At 46.8% G+C, this 22528-nt stretch overlaps 1 protein-coding gene across 1 annotated transcript in view; it reads left to right on the top strand.

Moving 5' to 3' along the window:
• DLGAP2 (DLG associated protein 2) overlaps nt 1-22528 on the top strand; it is a 698275-nt gene that overhangs the window by 294707 nt on the left and 381040 nt on the right. Inside the window, exon 2 of the mRNA XM_064369784.1 lies at nt 12698-12730. Coding sequence (XP_064225854.1) covers nt 12698-12730 — 33 coding nt within the window. The remainder of the gene's footprint in view (nt 1-12697; nt 12731-22528) is intronic.

The raw sequence follows: 22528 nt of genomic DNA, 5'->3' as shown, positions 1-22528 counted from the left end.
ACTGAGCTGTAACAATATGCATTTGTGTGTGTGTGTCAGAGGTTCATAAGTAAGGTAAAAGAAAACTCACATAATGAGGTAAAATGTTTGCAGAGTGTATATCTAAAAAAGGCTTAGATTTAGAAGAACGTCTACAACACATAAAAAGACAACTAAGCCAAGAAAGGATGGGCAGGGGCATGAATCGGCAGTTCCTCCACAGAAGATGTGAAAAGACAGTGGGCCTCACTGGCTAGCCAGGAAACGACATCAACATGCAGTGAGGTGCCGTCGCACACCCGTTAGGAGGGCCGTAATGGCAGACGGACAATCACAAGTGCTGGCAAGATCATGGAGAAACTGAACCTTCATACGTGACTGTCAGGAGGAGACAGTGGTGCAGCCACTTTGGAAAACTATCTGGTATTTCCTCGGAAGTTTAAACACAGAGTTACTGTATGACCATAAATCCCATTTCTTGGTACATACGCAAGAGAAATGAAACATGTCCACTGAAAAAACTCATGCCTGAATGCTTACGGGGGCGTTATTCGTGATACTTTCAGAGAGAAAACCCAGGTCAAGTATCGAGAAATGAAGGAGGGTATAAATATACTGTGTCCATCCGTGCAGTGGAATATTCTCTGGCAATAAAGGAATGAAGCACTGAGGCATGCTACAATGCAGATTAACCTCAGAAAGATTTTCTAAGTGAAAGGAGCCAGTCATGAAAACCACAGATAGGATGCCATTTATATGCAGTGCTCAGAACAGGCAAATCTATGTAGAAAGTAGATTAGTGGTTGCCTGGGGCTGGGGGTAAGGGAATGAGGGCTGGCTGCCGAAGGGTATGGGTTTATTTTTGGAGTGGTGAAATGTTCTGTGATTGATTGTGGGGATGGCTGTGCGACTCTGTGAGTGTGTGATTGAGCTGTGCACTTTCAGTAGGCGAATCATATGGTGTGTGAATGATATCTGAATAAAGCTGTTATGAATAAATCACTTTTTAAAAAGCAATGAATCATAGTTTTCCAGGAAAGAAGGGCAGAGACTGACATACTTTGTGCACAGCGGCACACGTGGAGAGGCCGGGGTGCACGGGACCCTGGTGTGGGGAGCATGGTGGGTGGAGGTCCTGGTGTGACCACCGCGGGCAGGGCGGAGGTGGCTCCTGAGCCTGCTGAGCAGGATAGGCCTCGCGTTTAGGAAATGTGTCTATTGAGTCTATTGAGGAGGAACTATTTCCACTTCCACACTCAAATTCCATGTTGCCATTTGTCCTTTCAATTTATATACTATCAGTGTCTACCTTTTAATTCAAATGAAGCCATTTGGTTTTTAAATATCTTAAATGTGTCATGACTAGGATTCCCATAGGTGTCTTCTGAATACTTTGTAATTACTGCATAGCACTTGGACAATTTAATATTCAGGGTGTGGGTCATTTGCCCAGACAAAAGTAATAAATGAAGGTGAGAATATAACCAAAACATTGTAGAGTTCTAGAAGCTTGCAGTCCGTCTGGACGTCTATAAATGAATTTCCTAGTATTCACAGTTCTATTCGAGTTTGAATTTAAAGCGTTGGCACTTTTGGAGGCACTGACTGCTTTCCCACCTCCCGCTGGGCTTCCTTCCCCATGCCAGGGGCCCTGCCATCTGTCCACGCCTGCTGAGAGCCCAGGACCTTCTCCTAAGTGAGTCTCCTCAGCCTCCTCTCACTCGGGGCAGTGGCACAGAGCCCTTGGATTCAGGAATTAATCATGCTTTTCTGCTTCAGGTTGCAAAATTAAATATTGAATTAGGAACCCATATTTTAAATGACTGCCAGCTTCCAGGAATTAGAGACAAGCCTTCCGCTGGAACCATGTTTCTGGCTCCCATTTAGGGTAATATTTTGTATAGTCTCAAGCCATTGCAAAGACTTATTTTCTGAAAAATAAATTCACCAGAAATTCAAAAATACCCTTAAAGACCCTATACCTTTCCAGATAGGTTTAACTACCTTTTGACTTTACGCATTGCCTACTAGTGACAGAAATGGGAAAAAAATCGTTATGATAGGTCAAAAAATAGAAAATAGAAACCCAAGTAAAATAAAGTGTGGCGGCCTCACTTGTGACTGTTGTAGCTTCTGCTGCAGAGTTCTTCCTTACAGCACTGGGAGGGAGGAAGCTGGGCCTGGCAGGTGAATAACAGCTGCGAGCGTGGCACCACGTGACGCCTGGTTATCAGCTCCGCGCATCCCACTCTAATAAACTGATACTCTGCCTGGCGCAAAAAAAGGCCCTCAAACACAAGCTATGTTTTGCTGACACTTTTGGAATAAGCTAAGGGCACACTGATGTCAGGGAGATGATGTTTGATGCAGAAAGTTCCAGTGGAAATATTTGTGGCTCAGGGAACTGAAATAACCCTGTAGCAATCAGGGACTTGCTGTCACCTCTTGGGCTATCAGTAGGGACTGCACCTAACTCACCACCTTACTGCAGACTGTTGGGAACCTTCCACCTTTCAAACATGCTTCCTTTATTTTGACAATACTAAGAGAATTAATTAGGCCAAGTCTCCTGAGGGCAATATTTATTTTCCATGTGCAGTTATCAGAAATAGATGTGCAGTGTGACTGAACATCTACTTTAGAAAGCCTAAATGAACATTTATTATGTAAACACCTAATGAGTGTGCATTCCACCTCGGACACGCCCCACACACACGTTTGTACCTGCATCCATCCAGCTCTGTGTTTGTGCTGAGTTGCATATGTAAGACGTGTGTGTAGTAGGATAATATGTGTAACTGTATATGTTCATGTGCATGTATATATACACACATGTGTATCATACATAAGATTGATTTTACATTTATTATTCACAATACTTATATATGTGTATATAAATGTGTGTGGACATATGTATATTTATATATTTCTACAATTAGATGCCAATGGAAACTTCAGTCAGGTGAATGATAAATATCCGTGGGAACGTAGTCAGTCGGCATTCTAACGTTAGATTGGTGAAGAGAAATCAATCACCCATAGTAAGACGCAGAACTGGAGGATTTCCTCTTTAGAGGGGAACAGAGGCCGGGCACGGTGGCTCACGCCTGTAATCCCAGCACTTTGGGAGGCCGAGGTGGGTGGATCACTAGGTCAAGAGATCTAGACCATCCTGGTCAACACGGTGAAACCCCGTATCTACTAAAAATACAAAAAATTAGCTGGGCACGGTGACACATGCCTGTAATCCCAGCTACTCAGGAGGCTGAGGCAGGAGAATTGCCTGAACCCAGGAGGCAGAGGTTGCGGTGAGCCGAGATCGCACCATTGCACTCCAGCCTGGGTAACAAGGCGAAACTCTGTCTCAAAAAAAAAGAGGGGAACAGAATCTTCAGTCAACGGCCCAGCCTCTGCCTCAGGGCACCCAGTCCCGTGGGGAGAAGATAAACCAGAGACCGGAATGTAGAGAATCTCCTGACCCAAGGGGGAAGGCCGTGGCGGGCTCAGCCTGTAGCGCCAATGGCGACTCCCGTGAGGACCATGTGGGGCGGTTTAGGAGAGGTCCACCCAGGCTCCACGGCCAGCATGGAAGGGGGTACTGCATGGCCAGCAGGTGCACCTGGGCCTTCCCTGCATAGGCCACATGGAGTCATGGAGTCATCTCTCAGTGGACGTTGCCTGCGCCGTCCTGCATCTGACTGCAGCTGGCAGGGGCTCCAGGGCCGGGGCTCCAGGGCCAGGTCTCCTTCTGCCTTCCCTGCACCTCACTCCAGGTCTGCCAATGTCCTCTAACACAGGATGGAGTAGCGCACGTGTCCTGCCTGGCTGAGGGCCTCGAGCATGCGCAGCTCTCATCGCTGGTGGATTCTGGGGTTCAAGATCGCAGTGGTTTGTGCATTTTGGTGACGTAGCTTCTCATGGAGGTAGGGCTGTTGTGCAGGATATAAACTTCTTGTTTATTTAACCACAGAGCGTCTCTCTTATGTGCCAGGAAGTCTGGGGAGAGAGAGGAGCGTGTGAAACACGCCTAGGCTCTGGGTAGCCCCATGTTCCCCATGGACAAGAGCAGGAACAACAAGCATTTAACCAAATTTGTAAAGAAATGACTCAGGTATGGGGTGCAGCAGGAAGCTGGTGAGGGCTTCATGCAGGACGTTTCCACGGGAGAGAAAGATGCCCGTGTTAGGTTTGGGAAAAGAGCATTTGGGAACAGACACAGGTGCTCAGCCACCTAGTATGCAAGGCCCAGGAGGGCAGGGACCAGGGTGCGGGGCTTGGCGGCATCCTGAGATGTCCTCTGGAGGTGGCGGTGAACCAGTCATGGGTTAAAGAAGGGGCACAGACGGCGCAGTCCAGTGTGGGCTCCAGAGTCAGCTTGGTGGATGCTTCTGTAGAAACAGGTGGCCGCCCAGCCACTCCTACGACAGCGCAGTTGGTGTGGGCCGCTTGTCTAGGTGCTACAGGATGGAGGGAACAGAGGGGATTCAACCTAAATTATGGAGTTTGAGGGGACTTCCTGATTACATATTGCCTGCAGGCGTGCATGAGAGAAGAGGCGAACGCTGCTCCAGTGTGTTAAATATTCTAGCCCTGATCAGCTGTGTGGATACTGCTGTTTTTATCTTAAGTGTTGCTTGAGACACTGACTCCTGGAGATCCCAAACCTCCCAGCCAAGTCTAGTGAAGGCCATTGCACCTGCTTTCACACGACGGAAGACAGAATTGGAAGGGTTTGTACTTGAAGGACTCCTGGAGGTTGAGCATGAACTCCTGAGGATGTGTGTGGCATTGCCATGCAGGGGATGTGACCTGACATCCATGCCGATGCCCGTGTGAGTCTGAGGGCCCACATCTGTGGCCTGGAAAACCTTTGAGATCAGCGGTGGGAGCCACTGAGGAGGTGGTGCCAGCCCAGGTACTGACTGAGCTCAGGGCGCCCAGGAAGAGGGCTGGGCATAGCAGAGTGGGGTGGCAGGTGCTCCATGGGGGGAAGCAGATGGTGAGGTTGAATGTGGGGAGAAAGGTGAATGGAGGAGGCTTCTGGGTCTGGACTGTGGGAAGTGATGTCTCCACCGGAATGATGGAGATGGGACGTGTACACGGTCAGCAGGCATCGGGCTCCACGCCTCTGATGCTTGAGGCCATCTTTGGCATAAATGAGTGGAGGTGAAAACCTTGACATTGGATGGATTTCGCAGAGAGGCTGTACAGGTTGAGCTCAGCCACGGTGCAAGAGCAGGGCCTGGAGGACATTCCGCTTTTAGGAGAGAGGCCCTTTATGCTGCTGTGACATTGAAGAGACTGAACTGGGACAGAGACTGAGAACACCAGACAAGCAGCTGGACACGTGCATCCTGCACGCCGCTGTGGGGAAGGCGGCTGGATGAAGGAGAAAGCACCGCTCTGCCCTTGCCTGCTTTCCCACTGGAGAGAAGAGAATGGCAAGAACTCCACAGGCTCAGAACTCAGTATTGGGAGCACATTTCAGGAGCAGAATGGAGGACTCAGAAATGGGCCACTGGGCCTGCCTGTGGGCCCCGTGTGACCATCTCAGGCCTGCGTGAGCTAGGGTCCCACGTGAGGGTCTCAGGCCTGCGTGAGCGAGGGTCCCACGTGAGGGTCTCAGGCCTGCGTGAGCGAGGGCCCCACGTGAGGGTCTCAGGCCTGCGTGAGCGAGGGCCCCACGTGAGGGTCTCAGGCCTGCGTGAGCGAGGGCCCCACGTGAGGGTCTCAGGCCTGCGTGAGCGAGGGTCCCACATGACGGTCTCAGGCCTGTGTGAGCGAGGGTCCCCGTGCCCGTCGTTTGCCCATGGGTGGAGCTCACCCTCCACATCTTCCCACCTGGTTCCTGATGTGTTGACCTCTTCAGGCATTTAACTGCTGAGGCCTAAATACAATTTTCTTCAGTCTCTGCTCTTGTGTATTTGTCATGTGCAATGAAAAGCTGGGAAAGCGGTTGCACAGCACAATCTTCTGCTTGATGAAACATTTTGAAAAGTTTTAAAAACAAAACTTGTATAATTGCTTATATGACTGAATGGCTGACCACAGGCAAATCACTTCATTTCTGCGGGCATTTTTTTCCTGAGCTGAATGAAGGACATAAACAAGCTGATTATTTACACACAGCTGTTGTGGATTGGGAAGATTGGAGTCATGCGCAGCACTGAGTTTCACGGATTAACAGGACAGCAAAATGAACTGTTGATTGTCCCGGGGTGGGCCGTCTGCTTTCTGGCTAGCTTCTAACCCTGGGTGCACACCTGCCAGGCAGTGAGCTCTGGTGTGGGTTGAATAATACTGAGACCTTGTTTTTCCTTAGAGATTTTAATAAGTTATTTAAGTTTCTTCCTTTTGTTTTTTCTTTACATTTTGAGCCAGAATCTTGCTCTGCCGCCCAGGCTAGAGTGCAGTGGTGCAATCTTGGCTCACTGCAGCTTTCACCTCCTGGATTCAAGTGATTCTTCTGCCTCAACCTCCTGAGTAGCTGGGACTACAGGTGTGTGCCACCATGCCCGGCTAATTTTTGTATTTTTAGTAGAGACAGCAGGGTTTCACCATGTTGGCTAGGCTGGCCTCAAACTCCTGACCTTGTGATCTGTCTGCCTTGGCCTCCAAAAGGGCTGGGATTACAGGCATGAGCCATTGTGCCTAGCAGTTATTTAACTTTCCTAGGCTAAGCTTACTCTGAAGGTAAATCTGCTCCCCAGAAACATCCCGAAGTCAGATATGCCATTTCAATGGTGAGCAGAGAGGCTGAGCTGTGAGCTCAGAGTTTGTCTCCAGAGCAGCTCGAGCACCGGGTCTGTACACTGCGCACTTCCTACTGCCACAGCTGTGGGATCAGGGGCTCCAGAATAAAAAGCTCTGGGAGCCAGAGACACCCTATGTTGATGGCAGCCGGCCCCAGCATGAGGAGCAATGCTAGGACCACGACGGTTGTTCAGTCACGTTCATTGAAGGAAGAAGGCAGTGAATGAATGTCTTCTCTGAGGATAGCTGAGCATCCTTGTGTCCATCCATGTTAACTTGGTGGCATTCACACGAGGATCCGGAGCAGATAGTTATCCAGGACCAGAAATAATGCTGCAGGCTAAGAGAGGGCGCCTTGCAAAGAGAGGGCACCTTGCCTCCCTGTCTAAGCTTCTGACTTTGACGTTTGTTCCCTATGCTTCCTTGCTTTAGTGAAGCCACTCACTCCTGGGTCTGCCTTCACATGTTTTTCACTTAATTAAAAAAAATTGAATGAGAATTGAATTTGAATGCAATTATGTAATTGAAGGAAGTATCCTACACATGATTTATTAATTAACAGTGAAGCACCTTTACTATTGGTATGTTTCCTGATTACAGTCAGGCGTCGGGGATGAGGGGCTACGGTCTGAGAAATGTGCCATTAGGCAGCTTTGTGGTGGTGTCTTCATTTGCACAAATTTAAGGATGTAAGCACTGTGTATGACATGGCTTCACTGCACAGTGGTGAAATCTGGGCGAACCTTTAGTGGCTTACTTTGTGCACAAATTTAAGGATGTAAGCACCGTGTGTGATGTGGCTTCGCTGCACAGTGGTGAACTCTGGGCGAACCTTTAGGGGCTTGCTTTGTGCTCCAGGTAACTTTTCTTTATACATTAACTATGTGCAGTTTGAACATTGGTTTTCCAATTAGAAATTAACATGTTTGCCGAGAATTTCACTTTATATTCATCTCTCCCTTCCCTAACCCCTGCAACCGGCACTTCTGTTACCACAGTTTCTCCCTGAGAAATAATTTCTATGAATTCACTGTCATTCTGGGCTTTTACTTCGCATTTATAAATATACATGACTCGTGTATTAGAATATTATCATGGTACCTGACAAAAGATAGGTTTTCTATAAATATGTATTGAGTCAGTATTAAAGAATACACATCCAAAAATAAAAATGAGATAGTGTTTTACCTTTTGCCCTTTGTGTTTTTTAATGTTTGATAATTTTCCATTTTAGCGATAAGATTCCAGAAATATTTATTTATCTCTTTTTGAGGCAGGCTCTCTCTCTGTCCCCAGGCTAGAGTGCACTGGTGTACTGTGGCTCACTGCAGCCTCAAATTCTTGGGCCTAGGTGATGCCACCTCGACCTCCCCAAGTGCTGGGATTACAGGCACAAACCGCTGTGTCTGGCTGAATTGCAGTTTATTTAAGCGTCACTCAGTTGATGATTGGTGGAGTTTTTGGCCTCTGTCAAGTCATGTTGGAACCCAGTCATGGTGGAACGCCATCAGATCGGAATGCAGTCGGGTTGGAATAGAGGCACATTGTCATGGGATCATTGCCATGTGGTCCTGTTGCCACGCAGTCATGTGATACAATCATGTTATTGTTACACAGTCGTGCTGCCAGAGTCCAGTACCTCATAGTCATATTTTCCTGCAGTTGTGTTGTCATGGGAGTGTGTGAGCGTATGTTCATGTTGTCACATTCGTCATGTTGTCACATTGCTATGTAGTCATGTTGTCATCATGGAGACATGGAATCCTGTTATATAGCCACATGGCCATGTTGTCATGTGGCCATGTGGTCATGGAGATGTGTAATCCTGTCATACAGCCACGTGGCCATGTTGTCATACAGCCACGTGGCCATGTTGTCATACAGCCACTTGGCCATGTTGTCATACAGCCACATGATCATGGAGATGTGGAATCCTGTCATCCAGCCATGTGATCAATGGAGAGGGAATCCTGTCATACAGCCCCGTGGCCATGTTGTCATACAGCCATGTGATCGATGGAGACGTGGAATCCTGTCATACAGCCACATGGCCATGTTGTCATATAGTCATGTTGTCATCCCATCCTAGGGCCATGATTTCCCATAGTGACGTCACATTATCACATTGTTGCATGACCTTGTAGGCATGCTGCATATTCTTGCATCATGTTGTCTCAGGGTTGTGTGTCCTATAGCCACATCACATTATTATGTGGTCATGCTGTTGTGTTGTCACATGGGCCTGTTGTGTTTTCACAGTCATGTTGTCCTGGGTCATGGTGTCATAGTCATGTCCTCACATTGTCATGCTGTCATGTTGTCACATGGGCCTGTTGTGTTCTCACAGTCATGGGGTCACAGTCAAATCCTCACACTGTCCCACTGTTGTGTTTTCACCTGGGCCTGTTGTGTTGTCTCAGTCATGTTGTTACACTGTCATGTTGTCACATGGCCTGTTGTGTTCTCACAGTCATGGTGTCCTGGGTCACAGTGTCACAGTCACGTCCTCACACTGTCACACTGTGGTGTTGTCACATGGGCCTGTTGTGTTCTCACAGTCATGGTGTCCTGGGTCATGGTGTCACAGTCACGTCCTCACACTGTCACACTGTCGTGTTGTCACCTGGGCTTGTTGTGTTCTCACAGTCATGGTGTCCTGGGTCATGGTGTCACACGGTTCTGTTGTATCAAGTGCTTGCACAAGTAAGTGCTTGTTCACACAGTCTTGACAAAGGGTCCTAGTTTTGCACTCGGTGCTGTGTGAGAAGTGCTGGCAAGGCCACCGGGTGCCACGGCTGGGCAACATCTGTGGCAGCCTGCCAGGCCTGCTGTCATCTAGAGCTCCCGTTGAAGCTGGACATGGTGCCTCTAGGTGGCTGCGGACATGGAGCCCTTCTTGATGAGCACAGCAGAGCATCCTGCCGTGTGCTCTGAGACTTGGAAGAGGAAAGACGTCGGTGGTTTTCTCTCCCTCTCTCTTAGTCACCGTCGCAGCTGGAGGGAGGCAGAGGAGGACAGGGGACGGGGGAGGTAGCAAATTAGTGCAACTGTCACAGCAGCCAGATGCTGGGCCTCGCGTCTAGGCACCCCCATGGGCCTCCCAGCGCCAGCCCTCCTCCCGCTGCTCCTTCGCTGCCTGCACGGCCCACGGTAAATGCCGCCCACGCCCGGGCGTGTCCCCACCTGGCTTCCTGTAGAAGGAACAGGGATGCTCTTTGCATTCACGGCTGAGTTGGAACCAGCTTCAGGAAAGCCATGCCCATCCCCAGCAACACTGAACTCAGCCTTGCCCTGAGGAGCTCTGGCCGAGGGCCCCGGCTGTGTCCACCATGTGTGGCTGCAGCAGCTGGGGGGTCCCGTGTGTGCCGTTTCTTCCCGGGGCTCCAGGAGAGCTGCAGTGCTCCTTAATCTCCCGGTCCTTCCGCTGCTACTCCCCTGGTTGGTGGCAGGAGGGGGGACAGGTGCTGTGGAGGCTGCCACCACGCAGAAGCCAGAGAGAGTGTGCGCTCGGTTCACAGAGCTCAAAGCTGCCACTCCAAAAATATGTGCATAAATGTAGAGTAGCCTCCATAGATAAAATGCGTTATGCAATTTACACAGGAGATGCTGCAGGTTCCTCTTTTCAGGGAGATGAAAATAAGGTGCATACCTTGTGCCAGAAGACACCGGCCAGGCTTGTGCTGTCCGCATCTGGAGCTTGGGGAAGGAGACGGTCCTTTTGGGGGCTATGTGTGCTGCAGGGACAGCTTCACACACACAGCATCATCAGGCGGATTTCTCCATCTGCGTCCATCAGTATAGATCAGTGTGGTCTTCTCCTAATTTAAATGAGACTGCGCTAATGATGATGAATCCAGTGTACAGAGTTTAATTCTCCTCTGTATTGTGAATATTTTCTTAATGGGTGTTACTTGGGGAAGAATTCTTGGAAAGGGTCCTTGATGCTGTTAGTGAGCCTGCTGTGTTTTCAGCTTGCTGGGTGATTTTAAGCACCTGTGACCTGTGATGAAGATGAACTCTGCAGGGAAAGCCTTGAATCTTGGTCAGTTTTGATGCACATTTTGGTTCACGTTGAGCAAGAGGTGCAGAACCAAGGTCCCTGATCCACGTCTGAGTGAGCCACCCCGTGAGGCTTCCAGTCCCTCCTGGGGGCCCGGAACGGGAGGCAGCCATGGCCGGGGGCCCGAGTTGGACCCAGTGTGCCTGCGGACACGGCGCTGAGTGCAGGTCACAGATCCCAGCCTCGTGGGTCTCAGTCGGCCCCTCCCTTCCCAAAATCAGTGCCTCCACGGGCACCATAGTGAAGTCAGCATCTGCCCCGCCCTGGGGGGAGCCTGGGCTCATCCAGGACTCCACTCTGTCCCTGGCGTGTGGCCTCTGATGGGTCCACCAAAGCCTTGTGGTCTCCTCCACGTGGGAGGCCAGAGCGGAACCCACAGTTCCTGACACATGTGTTCACTCTGTGTTCCTGGGTGTCCTGCCAAGGTCTCAGGGGTCACATTTAGAAACTTCTCGATTAAATAAGATGAAGTGGGCTCCTATGTCGTGGGACTCCCCAGAGCCTCTGGTTTGGTAGTGGTTCTCATGAAGTTACCATGGAGGGTAATCATCAGCACATTTCCTTTTGGTTTGGGGAAAATAAAGTAATCTGTGGCCTAAGACAGCTTTTCGCATCTTGATTCTAAAACAGGCTTTCAGGACCTCTTGCTCTTATTTAAAGCAGTTTTTTGTCTATATGACTCAGTGGCTTCTTTCCCGGGAGACTCCCGCCTTAGTTCTTCTCAGGAAGAGAGGAGAAACCCCGTTCGGGTTTCTGGAGGCTGAGTGTGCAGAATCGTTTACTTTTGGTCTCCAGCTTCCCTGGTCCATGCAGTTCACTCCGGCAAAGCCCGGTCCTGGCAGCACACTGCACACCTGCAAAGCCTGCTCCTGGCCTTTCCTCCGTGGCGTCACTCCCCGGCCATCTCATCCAGCCACGCATTCTCAGGAGAGTAGATGGTAGCTGGCTTCAAACCCAGGCCTACCTGGCCTCCAAGTCTGAATTCTTTCCCACAAAGCCCTTGTGCCTGTGTTGTTGATGCACTTGCTGCAGCTCTCCTGTGTGAGGATAAATTGTAAATGCCGTGCTCCCAAAGCATCTGCGTCTATACTACAGACAGAGCCAAATTCACAGTCACTCGTGGACCTTCTTAAAGAGGACTTAGTCAGTACCCATGGATTGTAGAGTTTTCCTGAAATCTAAGAATACGCTTTTGCTCATAAATTTTGTGCCTGAATGGAGACGTAACAGCTGTAGCCAAAGTCGAGGTTTCAATATTGAAATTGTGATAGAATATGCCATCCTTGTTTCATCTAAGTAATTTGTGTTTAGCCATATACAATTAAGAAAGTATGTTTGCTGTGTGCATATGACAGAGAGGTCGTTATTACCAAACTCACTCCTAAGTGGGTGCTGAACAGTGAGAACACATGGACACAGGGAGGGGAACATCACATACCGGGGCCTGTTGGAGGTTGGGGGGCAAGGGGAGGAAGAGCATTAGGAGAAATACCTAATGCATGTGGGGGTTAAAACCCGGACGACAGGTTGGTAGGTGCAGCAGAACACCATGGCACACGTATACCCGTGTAACAAACCTGCATGTCCTGCACATGTATCTCAGAACTTAACATTTAAAAGAAATTTTTTTAAATTCTCAAAACTAAAAATAAAATGGTAAAACGTGTGCCAAGGGTAGTTGAAATAGCGGTTGCTGGCGTGCAGGGTCGGAGCCGGCTCTGTGCGTGGAGCAGCCACCGGCGTGGCCCGGCCGGCGTAAACTCTGAGTGTGGAGCAGCCACCGGCATGCCCCGGCCGCAGCGTCCCAAAGCTGTGGTTTGGTTGTTGCTGCCACTGCTGTTGAATCTTTTTCTCTGCATGGTTGAGACCCCTGGTGTAACGGCTTCTCTCTGTCTCTGTTTTCAGAGTCGCAGTGCACGCTCTGCGGGGAGCCGGAAGGTGAGTACCTGATGTGCTGCCTGGGGTGGGCGGGGCCGTGTGGCTCACAGATGTGTGGCTGGCGACAATCTGGCGTGAAGCATGTTGGAGAGACCCTCGAATGTGGAGGATGCGTTCTGTGTGCTGTTTGATATGAACGTGAATAACATAATTGAAGCAAAGGGCAGGGTGGGTGTTAGGAATGAGCAGCTCATTTCTGAAGAAGAATTGGCATTACCATCAAACTGAGATATTTTCTTCATTATTGTTTTGTTCTGGGTTGATACGTTTTCTTCAGTTCCTGCGAGGTAACAGATGCCGACACAGGCTTACTGGCTCTGAGTGCCTTCGCCCAGGGTGCCAATGAGCCACGGGCTGAGTGGGGCTGGGGAGCCCTTCCCGGCAGTGGGCCGCTCAGCCTGAGAGTGTGGGGGGTCTTTGCTGTGGTGAGTGATGGTTACCAGTGTGTGATTATTTAACTTTCAGCCCAAGTCTCATGTTTAGAGCACGTGGCAAAGTGGGGCTCCTGCGCCTGTGATTTGTTGACTGTGTTGGGAATTAGTGAAAGCAGGATTTATGTGATATTTTCCAATGGCCTAATTAGAGAGAATAAGGAGAATGTATAAACACCTGACCCTGTTAATAGGGACTCTGAATTAACCAGAGCTTTTATTTCAAGGTCTGCTTTCAGTAGAAAGAGGCAAACTGGCTAGAAAACGAGTCAGCCTCAGGAACTCGGGACACAGCCAACCCCAGGAACATGCCTTTGGGTCAGGGCCCAGCCCAGCTCTGCTCCCACCTGGTGAGATGATGACCCCCCCGTGACTCTAGGAGCCGAAAGGGAAAGGCTTCTGTATGTATACTCAGGGCCTCAGAAGCTCAATCACGTCCCCTGGAAAGGCTCTTACCCGCAAGTTAAAAAATACAAAGTGAATACAGGATTAACTTGGAACTTCTATCAAAGACTCAGTTTCCGTCATTTGGTGGTTAATAGAGGTATGACAAAGTTTTAAAACCTTTTCGTATGTCATCCTGTAGGCATACAATGCATAGATGTGTCCATGGGAAAGTCAGTGACCGTACATTTTAAAATCTTAAGCTTCAGTTTTATCCAAAACATCAGACGTTGGACCCCTGGCATTTCCAGAGTCAAAAGTAATGTGACAGTTTAGAATCAGGTGGGCGGGGGCTGTTCCTGTGTGGAGCCTGGGATGCTGGTCTGGGTGTGGCAGAGGCCGCCTGAGATGGGGAAGCCATGGGTCCTTCTGCAGACACCCAGCTGCTGCAGAGGTTGATGAAATTCTCCAGCCTGTCTGTGGGCGTTTGAGTTCTATTATTTCTTATCATTGTAATGTCCGTTGCCATTCCCCCCATGGAACTGTGTATCATGCTTTGCCTTCATTTTTCGTTCTTTCCCCCCAGGCCCCTATCCAGAGTTTTCAGCATGTGAGAGAAATTGTGAAATATAAAACCTTGTACACAGTGGTTTAAACACATGCATCACGCTTTTCGTCTCCTTGTTTCTAACAACAAATGTCTGCCTCCGCCAAGGACAGTGGCCACATGGGGCGTGTTTTGTGGTCACGTGCCACTTAGTGCTGCCGTGGAAAGAAGAGCTTGGTCCCAGTACATCAGAATCAATCATGTTTGAGGCGAGGGTTTGGACTGAAGGAAGGCTGGTAAATCAGCCCAGAGTCCTGGCTCAGGGATGGATACTGGATGATTTCTGGGAATATCCAAAGTCATGGGATTGAGTCTATAAGGGACCCTCGCTCTCCCAGGCTGCCCTAAGACTACCATAGTTGTCTGGGACGTGGAGAAGTGGGCTGCTCCCTGGGGGTACTCCATCCCGGGTCTGTGGCTTCTCAGGCCTAGCACCATCGGATGGATGTCAGACCAGAGCACGCAGCCAGACAATCCCAGGGCACCTCCCCTGGTCACCGCGGGGTCCGGACAATCCCAGGGGCACCTCCCCTGGTTACTACGTGGTCCAGGACAATCAATCCTGGGGCACCTCCCCTGTCACCTGCATTTGCTGGGCCTCCACATCACACATCCTCATCCTGTCCACTCACAGCGAATGTGTGGCAGTGGCATGAGAAGGGAAGAAACGTGTGGGCTGCTGCTCTCCAGGGCAGGTCAGCTTCCTGACGTTTAAAACCAGACAGACTCGCTCCAATAAGAACAGTCCCCCATCCCGCCAAGGGTGGGGGTGGAAGCAGGCTGGGCAGTGGGGGTTGGGGCTCGCTGCTCTGGCCTGCCCTTCCCTACTGGGATGAGGTTCTCTGAAGCTGCCCGGGGCTTTCAGATGTGCAAGTGAGGTTGCTCCAGATCGGGGAGGAGGAAGTGCTCATGGAGAGGTCTCAGCTGTGCTTTAGTTTCGCAAAGCGCTGACATATGAATATTCATACATTTTTAAAATCATTTAAGTAATTAGTCTAAGTGAGAACTGGCTGGGCACAGAGAGTGAATCTGAAATCAGCCTTTTTGTTCGGTGATTTCTTCGGCAGCTTCTGTGAGTTAACTCATAAATGTCATGGCATAGAAATGACCAGTCACAGGCTGGCGGCAGCGCGTGCAGCTTGGAGCCGGGTGTGCAGCACTCAGTACATCCAGAAGGTTAAGGCACCACCTCATTTAGCTTCTCTCTTTCTTGTCAGAAAGCTGTTAACAGCCTGCCACGGCTAAGCCAGTGAAGTGGGAAATACCTATTTGCATTTTAATGATGAGTTCTTTTGGTGAGAGCTAGTTCTTTGGATACAGATTGAATAATTAGCCTAGTGGCAGATGATAATATCTGTCAAACACATGCGACCAGGGACAAAGTTTACGGGATGCTGGAGACCTCAGAATTCCACAGTTGGGGAATCTCTATAATGGCCTGTTTTTCAGAGAAATTAAAATTTTAATTGTATATAAGATGTAGATCATGATCTCAGTATGCAAATTACTTACATGTTCTGTATTGCAAGGTTTTGAAACTTGTAGGACTGTTTTCACGAGATAAAAATATTTAACAGATTGATTGTTATTCAATGATACCTTTCTTCCGACCAACAATATACAGACAGCCTAACTCTAAACCCTTGAAATGCACCATAGTGTGAACATGGAGACGCGTTTTGGTTAACAAGGGTCTCCATGCCATTCACAGGTATGTAGTTTCTGCAGGGAGACCTCTCATAATAACAATAATAATAAATTTACTAAGAATAATCTCAGTTGTCATAATAATTTGCCAATTGAATGCTAAGACTGTCTTAATGTGTATAACTTTCTTTTCTTTTTCTTTTTCTTTTTTTTTTTTTTTTTTTTTGAGATTGAGTTTTACTCTTGTTGCCCAGGCTGGAGTGCAAAGTCGCAATCTCCGCTCAATGCAACTTCCGCCTCCTGGGTTCAAGCAATTCTCCTGCCTCAGCCTCCTGAGTATCTGAGATTACAGACGTACTGCCACGCCCATCTAATTTTGCATTTTAATAGAGATGTGGTGTCTGCATGTTGGTCAAGCTGTCTCCAGCTCCTGACCTCAGGTGATCCGCCTGCCTCTGCCTCCCAAAGTGCTGGAATTACAGGCGCGAGCCACCACGCCCAGCCTCAATCTGTATAATTTTCTTAGTGATTCCTGTTACCTTTTAGATAAAGGCAGTAACCAGATACTATGTAACAATAAAAGGGCATGCTGGTTTATCTTGACATAGCAAAAGTCCGTGTGTGATATAACCTGTCAATTTAATATAGGACAGTAATTTAGGAGTACATGATTCTTTTTAAACTTTATTGACAGATGCATGATAACGCAGGAAAAATTACAGATATTGGGCGGGTCCACAGATGTCAGTTCATGGATTTCTCTGTTGGTTTATGTTTTTATGGCTTGATTTGTCACCACAGCAAATAGATTTTCCGATGTGGGAAGACAGGTAATGATGCCCTGAAGACAGGGCTAGGAGAACGTATTTGAAATCCACTGCAATGTAATAACAATGTCTCAGATCTGTGTTGTTTGCCCCCATTAAAACTAAGAAATAAAATAAGCTATTAATATTATAGAAACGTGGCATGAGAGAACGCTACAAAAATGCTGGGATACATTGACATGGAAGATGCTTTAGCATATAAGATGGGAGCTTTAAGAAGCAGTAGATGATTGGTGATGGCAGAAATATATAGTGGATTGTTTAAGCAATGTAGAAATTCCAGTCCAAAAGCAAAAGTCAAGTCTTAAAAAATATCTAAGTAATTTAAGGTAAGAGATTTTCTTTCTAAATCTGTTTTCATTTTTGTTTTTACTTTGTTTATTGGAAAGCACAGTCTGCATGCTGCCCTTGCAGTTCTGGGAAGACACATAGAATCTCACATTTTATCACAACCAGGAGGGACCCAGACCACCTCTTCTCCCTTCATCACTCACAGTAAGATAGTGGGGAAGTTTTCCTGCAGTTAGTAGCATTAAGTAATATATTCCCCATAAGTGACTTAAAACATTGCAGTCTCCTTAGTGGTTTTTTGTTTTTAACCTTAATTGAATATGTGTCTTTTTGACATTTTAAGACCTCCTAACAATTCTGGGGATAAAAAATGATAGTGTTGCTTCTTGAAAACTGGACATTGAAGGGCTTAGAAAGCACCCTGTTCCCTGCTCTCTGTGGAGGAAAAGAAGACCATCTTTTCAAAGAGAGCTGCCACCTGTTTCTCTGAGACCATACCTTTTTAGTTGAATCCTTTGTATAAAAATGATCTTTTCTGATTGCTATTTGTGTTTTTTAGTGATTATTGTTTCTTAAAAACTAAAAAGTTCAACTAATATTTGAAGGAAAACAGACTGAGCTCCAGCCAGTCTGTCTTCTAGGACTTTAGCATAGTTAGAGTTTTAGTAGAAATCAGAAAACAGTCTCTAGGGTAAGAGAGAGAGAATGCTGCTTCTCGGTTGCCCCAGATGGAAGACTGAGTTGAGCCCTGTCCCATGCCCACTAAGAATAAATAAAATGCTGTATAATATGTAACAAAATTTGTTTCAGTGCATAGTTGAGCTTGGATGAAAACAAAAGAAAGGGATCCCCTGAGCCCCAAGAGCTGAAAAGGAATTCCAACTGGGGGATCAGGATCCAGCAGTGGCTCCTGAGATGCAGTCCCAGAAAGGGGCCTGACATCGAGCTGGGGTTGGGTCTGTGCCCTGTGAGGCAGGGGTGGTAGAAACGCTGGGACTGAGCATCTCGAATCAAACTCAGACACTCAGCCAGCTTCCCCATTTGTGAGAAAATAACTGGAGAAACATGCCTGGGAAAGTGTGGAGGAAGCTCATCACATGTCCAGGGCCATGGGTAGGATATAAAGTTACTAATGAGAAACGCACACTCCAGGTATGGATCTGAGATCTGAATTTCTACTACCTGTGTGTTGCAGAAGGACCACATGGTGCAATTCATATGAAAATCATTCCAACATCAGTTATGATTCTGTCAGAACCTAAGGGCTCTGGCAAAATCGAAACCACAACAAAATTGAAACTACACAGAATCTGCACAAAATTCTTGACAACATTGGAGTCAAAGGACTTCTCCACTATAAAATAGTACCCACTTTAGATAAATACACAGAAAAGATTATAACTCATATAAAGAAAGTTTAAGGAAGTTTTATGGTTTGGCTGTGTCCCCATCCAAATCTCATCTTGAATTGTCATTCCCATAATCCCCATGTGCCATCAGAGAGACCCAGTGGGAAGTCACTGAATCATGGGGGTGAGTCTTCCCTGTGCTGTTCTCATGATAGTGAGTAAGTCTCACAAGATCTGGTGGTTTTATAAGAGGCAGTTCCCCTGTACACACTCTCTTGCCTGCTGCCATGTAAGACATGCCTTTCTTCCTCCTTTGCCTTCTGCCTTGATTGTGAGGCCTCCCCAGCCAAGTGGAACTCTGAGTCTGCTAAACCTCTTTTCATAAATGAATTACCCAGTCTTGAGTATTTCTTCATAGCAGTATAAAAATGGACTAATACAGGAAGTAAGAAGACACAGCAGGAGAATTGGATACATTTACAATTATTAAATAGATTTTCAAAAGAAACAGGAACCATAATGTAAGAAGTATCTATTATGAGGAAAGAAAGATTTAAAAACAAACAGAATGTATGGAAACAAGAATTGACCACTATTTGGATACAGTATTATAAAGTAGATTAGACAGAGCTGAAAAGAGAATTGCCAAACTAGAAACTAGATCTTAGGATATTACCTAGAACTTTGCATAAAAAGTACAAGGGAAAATGTAAATGAAGAATTAAGTTGCATGGAAGATGGCTTGCGAAACACAAACACATGTCTGGAATTAAATGAGAAATGAAAAAGAGTGGGGAGAAAGGAAAAGCAGCATTAGTCAAAGAAATAAAGGCCAGGATTTTCCTAGATCTGAAGACACGTGTTGAGCTTCTGATCTAAAGACTGCTAATACAGACACTCTAAATGTCTTCTAAAGTAAAACCACAGAGTAGGAAACAAAGAATTTTCAATAAAGCCAGAGAGAATACAGACAAATGTACTTGATTTTCAGGAGACTTTCTGTAGTCAATATTGATGCCAGATGACATTGGAATAATGTCTAAGAATTTCTGAGACAATAAATAGAGTGAAGAAAATGCCAAATATTTAATATAAAGGTGAATAGAAGAGGAGACGGGAGGGGGGAGAAGAAGACTCAGACAACACAAAGCATGGGGTAGGGTGACTCAGGTATTTTTATAGATAGAATCATTGTTTAATGATAAAAGGCATCTGCTTCAAGAAGCTATAAGAACCATCTACTTTAGAATAGATTCAAAATATGCAAAGAAAAAAAATAATTACAAAGAGAAACCAACAAATGAAAAATTATGACAGCAGACACTCTTGTCTAAGGACACAGAACCTCACTGAATGGAGCAGGTCCCACCCAGCAAAAGCAGAGAAACTCTGAAAGGGGTTTCCCTGGCCCCCAGCATTCCCAACAGGGGTGCTGTCTGCTGTCTGCCAAAAGGGTTCTTGCCAAGTTTGCAAAGTTTGATTTTTTGCTTGACTTCAGTCCTTTTATACTTTCAGCTTAAGTGGCATTTTAGCAAGCACTTATCCAAACAGCCATGCTTTTATTGGAAATATTTGCAGGACCCTTCTTGTCTCCAGATGAGCACAGATTCACCTGGGTGATATTCTCTTTGTGGGTCAAGATGTAGAGCAGGGAGCAGCATCTCTGCTCTCTCTACCCAGGGTCCTCAGAAGCTCCAAGAATCTCTTTCCCCATCACCCTGATCTTTATGGCCAGCCATAAATATTACCAAAGCATAAGTCAGATCATATCATTTCCTTCCTCAAATGTTGTCAGTTCTCATCTGTTGGATAAATTCCATGTTCATAATCTTGCCCTACTGGTCTGTCCATTGGTATTTGACCACATATGAAATATGCACCCTCTGTTCCAGTCACCACACACTAACATATGGCTCCATGGGTGCACCAGGGACTTTGAAGGCTTTACGGTAAAAGCAAGATACAATGCGGGGGAGGAGGGGTATTGAGTGCCATCCGCACGTGTGTGTAGGTGTTTATGTGTGTATTTTATGAACCAAGAGAAAGCTATCAAGGAATACTTTAGAATATACCCCCCTCCCCACTGCGTGTGCAGCTTCTGCCAGGATAACGAGTGGTTTCCTCATTAATTCCTTACCCCAGCACAAGTTGCACACACAGTGGGGAGAGGAGATATGTAATAGTTTGTATTAAAAATAGAAAGGTCAGCCAGGCTTGGTGGCTCAAGCCTGTAATCCCAGCACTTTGGGAGGCCGAAGCAGGTGGATCACATGAGGTCAGGAGCTTGAGACCAGCCTCACCAACGTGGTGGACACCCATCTCTACCAAAAATACAAAAAATTCGCTGGGTGTGGTGATGGGTGCCTGTCATCCCAGCTACTTGGGAGGCTGAGACAGGAGAATCGCTTGAACACGGGAGGCAGAAGTTGTGGTGAGCCAAGATCATACCATTGCACTCCAGCCTGGGAGACAGAGTGAAATTCTGGCTCTAAATAAATAAATAAATAGGTCTAGGAAAGGACCTCCAGGGTCAGCTCTGATGAGACCTCCATGCCCTCCCTGTTGGCTGGCCCCCTCTGTAGCAGGCTTTTGGGCTTCCTTTGACATCCCTTCCCTTTCTCTCCTCTGCAGGTGTCTGTTGGGGCATAATGTGAGTCCCACGCTGAGCTCAGTGCTGGTTCTATGGGCACTCTGAGCATGGGTCCTATCTGTTTTTTCTGTCTATACCTCCACCACACCCACCATAGTCCTCTGCACTTCATAGCTGTGTTGTTTTGAATCAAATGCATAAAGCTGGCTTAATGGATGTGTGGTCTTATTACCAATGTAAATACTGCATTTAGAATCAGAGGTGAAGCCACAGCTATTAAATATGATAAGAGAGAGTGAAACGGGGATGAATTGCACATATCATCTGGAGTCTGAGACCACGACAATTACGCATTTATGCAGAATGATATAAACTTCACAAAGAAACCCTAATTTGCACATTTCATTCTTTTTAAGAAATAATATCCAATATCAAACGTTCAGGCATTCTGGCATTGAGACAACTTTACCTCTCTGATAGGCTCAGGAATACATAAATATTTTATATTTTTGGTCACTGGGTAATTTAAATAGCAGGCCATGGGTTTAGTGTGATTAGATAAAATACTGTCTATTTTCTTGTTGCTAAACACACCTAATTGTTGAATTTTGAAACATGTTTGGGAGAATGAAATACATGTAGAATATATGCAATTGAATTTTGAGGAAAATTTTTTTTATTTTATTATTTATTTTATTTTATTTATTATTATTATTTTTTTAAAGATGGGGTTTCTCCATGATGGCCAGGCTGGTTTTGAACTCCTGACCTCAGGTGATCCACCCACCTCGGCCTCCCAAAGTGCTAGGATTACAGGCATGAGCCACCGCGCCCGGCGGAAAATAAATATTAGAATTATTCTTAGTAATTCATAATAAGCTCATTTGCAATATAGAAAAATTGGCTAAAGAGAGAAATGTAATGTGGGATTCAAGTCTCACAACTGTCTTCTGTGTTAGAGTGTCGCCATCGCAAAAGCAAGAACTTTTAAAATTAGAACGTCATTCGTGCCATCTCACAATAGACATAAAATGCCCCTAATTAAACGTCTTTCTGTTGATCTGCTGAGAGTCAAGTATCCTTAAGAGAATTCTTAGGATCTTCTTGAGCTCCAGGAATATAAAGATGTTGAGTGGTTATTAGATTTCCTGAGAGTTACATGTCTCTGCAGAAGTCACATTATCTCAACTTACTGCTTGTTTCTTTAAAAATTTTTAAGTTTCCTCATCATGCACCTCATGTTGCACACTGGAGAATGTGAGCATTGCTCTGGGGGTCTCACTCTGACGTGGCAGGTGCCCAGACACTTTCAAAGACAAAGAAGCTTCTATACAATTCAGACCTTCAGACTAAGTTGGCTTCGTGGCAGAATGACATGGCCAGAGCCAACAGCAGTGGGGCCTCGGCCCTATCTGCAGCTGATTTTGCAGACAGCTCAGCTGTGGTCCTTGGTCTGAGATGAACCTTGCAGGGAGACCAGAGACAAGAAACAGAATTCCCTGATGAACTAGTGGGGCATACAGATGTGAATGTCATCAAGTCTAAATATCTTGGGCTCCTAAGCACCTGTGTGCTGGCTCACCCCTTCCGTTGGTGGGCCCGTCTGTCCCTCTTCTCCAGGACATGTTCATGGCTCCTTCCTTCTTTGACCTTCTCCTGAATTTTCTTTGTT

Source organism: Aotus nancymaae, unplaced genomic scaffold (genome assembly GCF_030222135.1).
Source record: "Aotus nancymaae isolate 86718 unplaced genomic scaffold, 86718_ANA_hifiasm-v0.15.2.pri h1tg000090l, whole genome shotgun sequence".
Classification (NCBI taxonomy): Eukaryota; Metazoa; Chordata; class Mammalia; order Primates; family Aotidae; genus Aotus; species Aotus nancymaae.
Note: the sequence above shows the minus strand (reverse complement) of the source record. Positions and strands in the feature narration are given on the sequence as shown.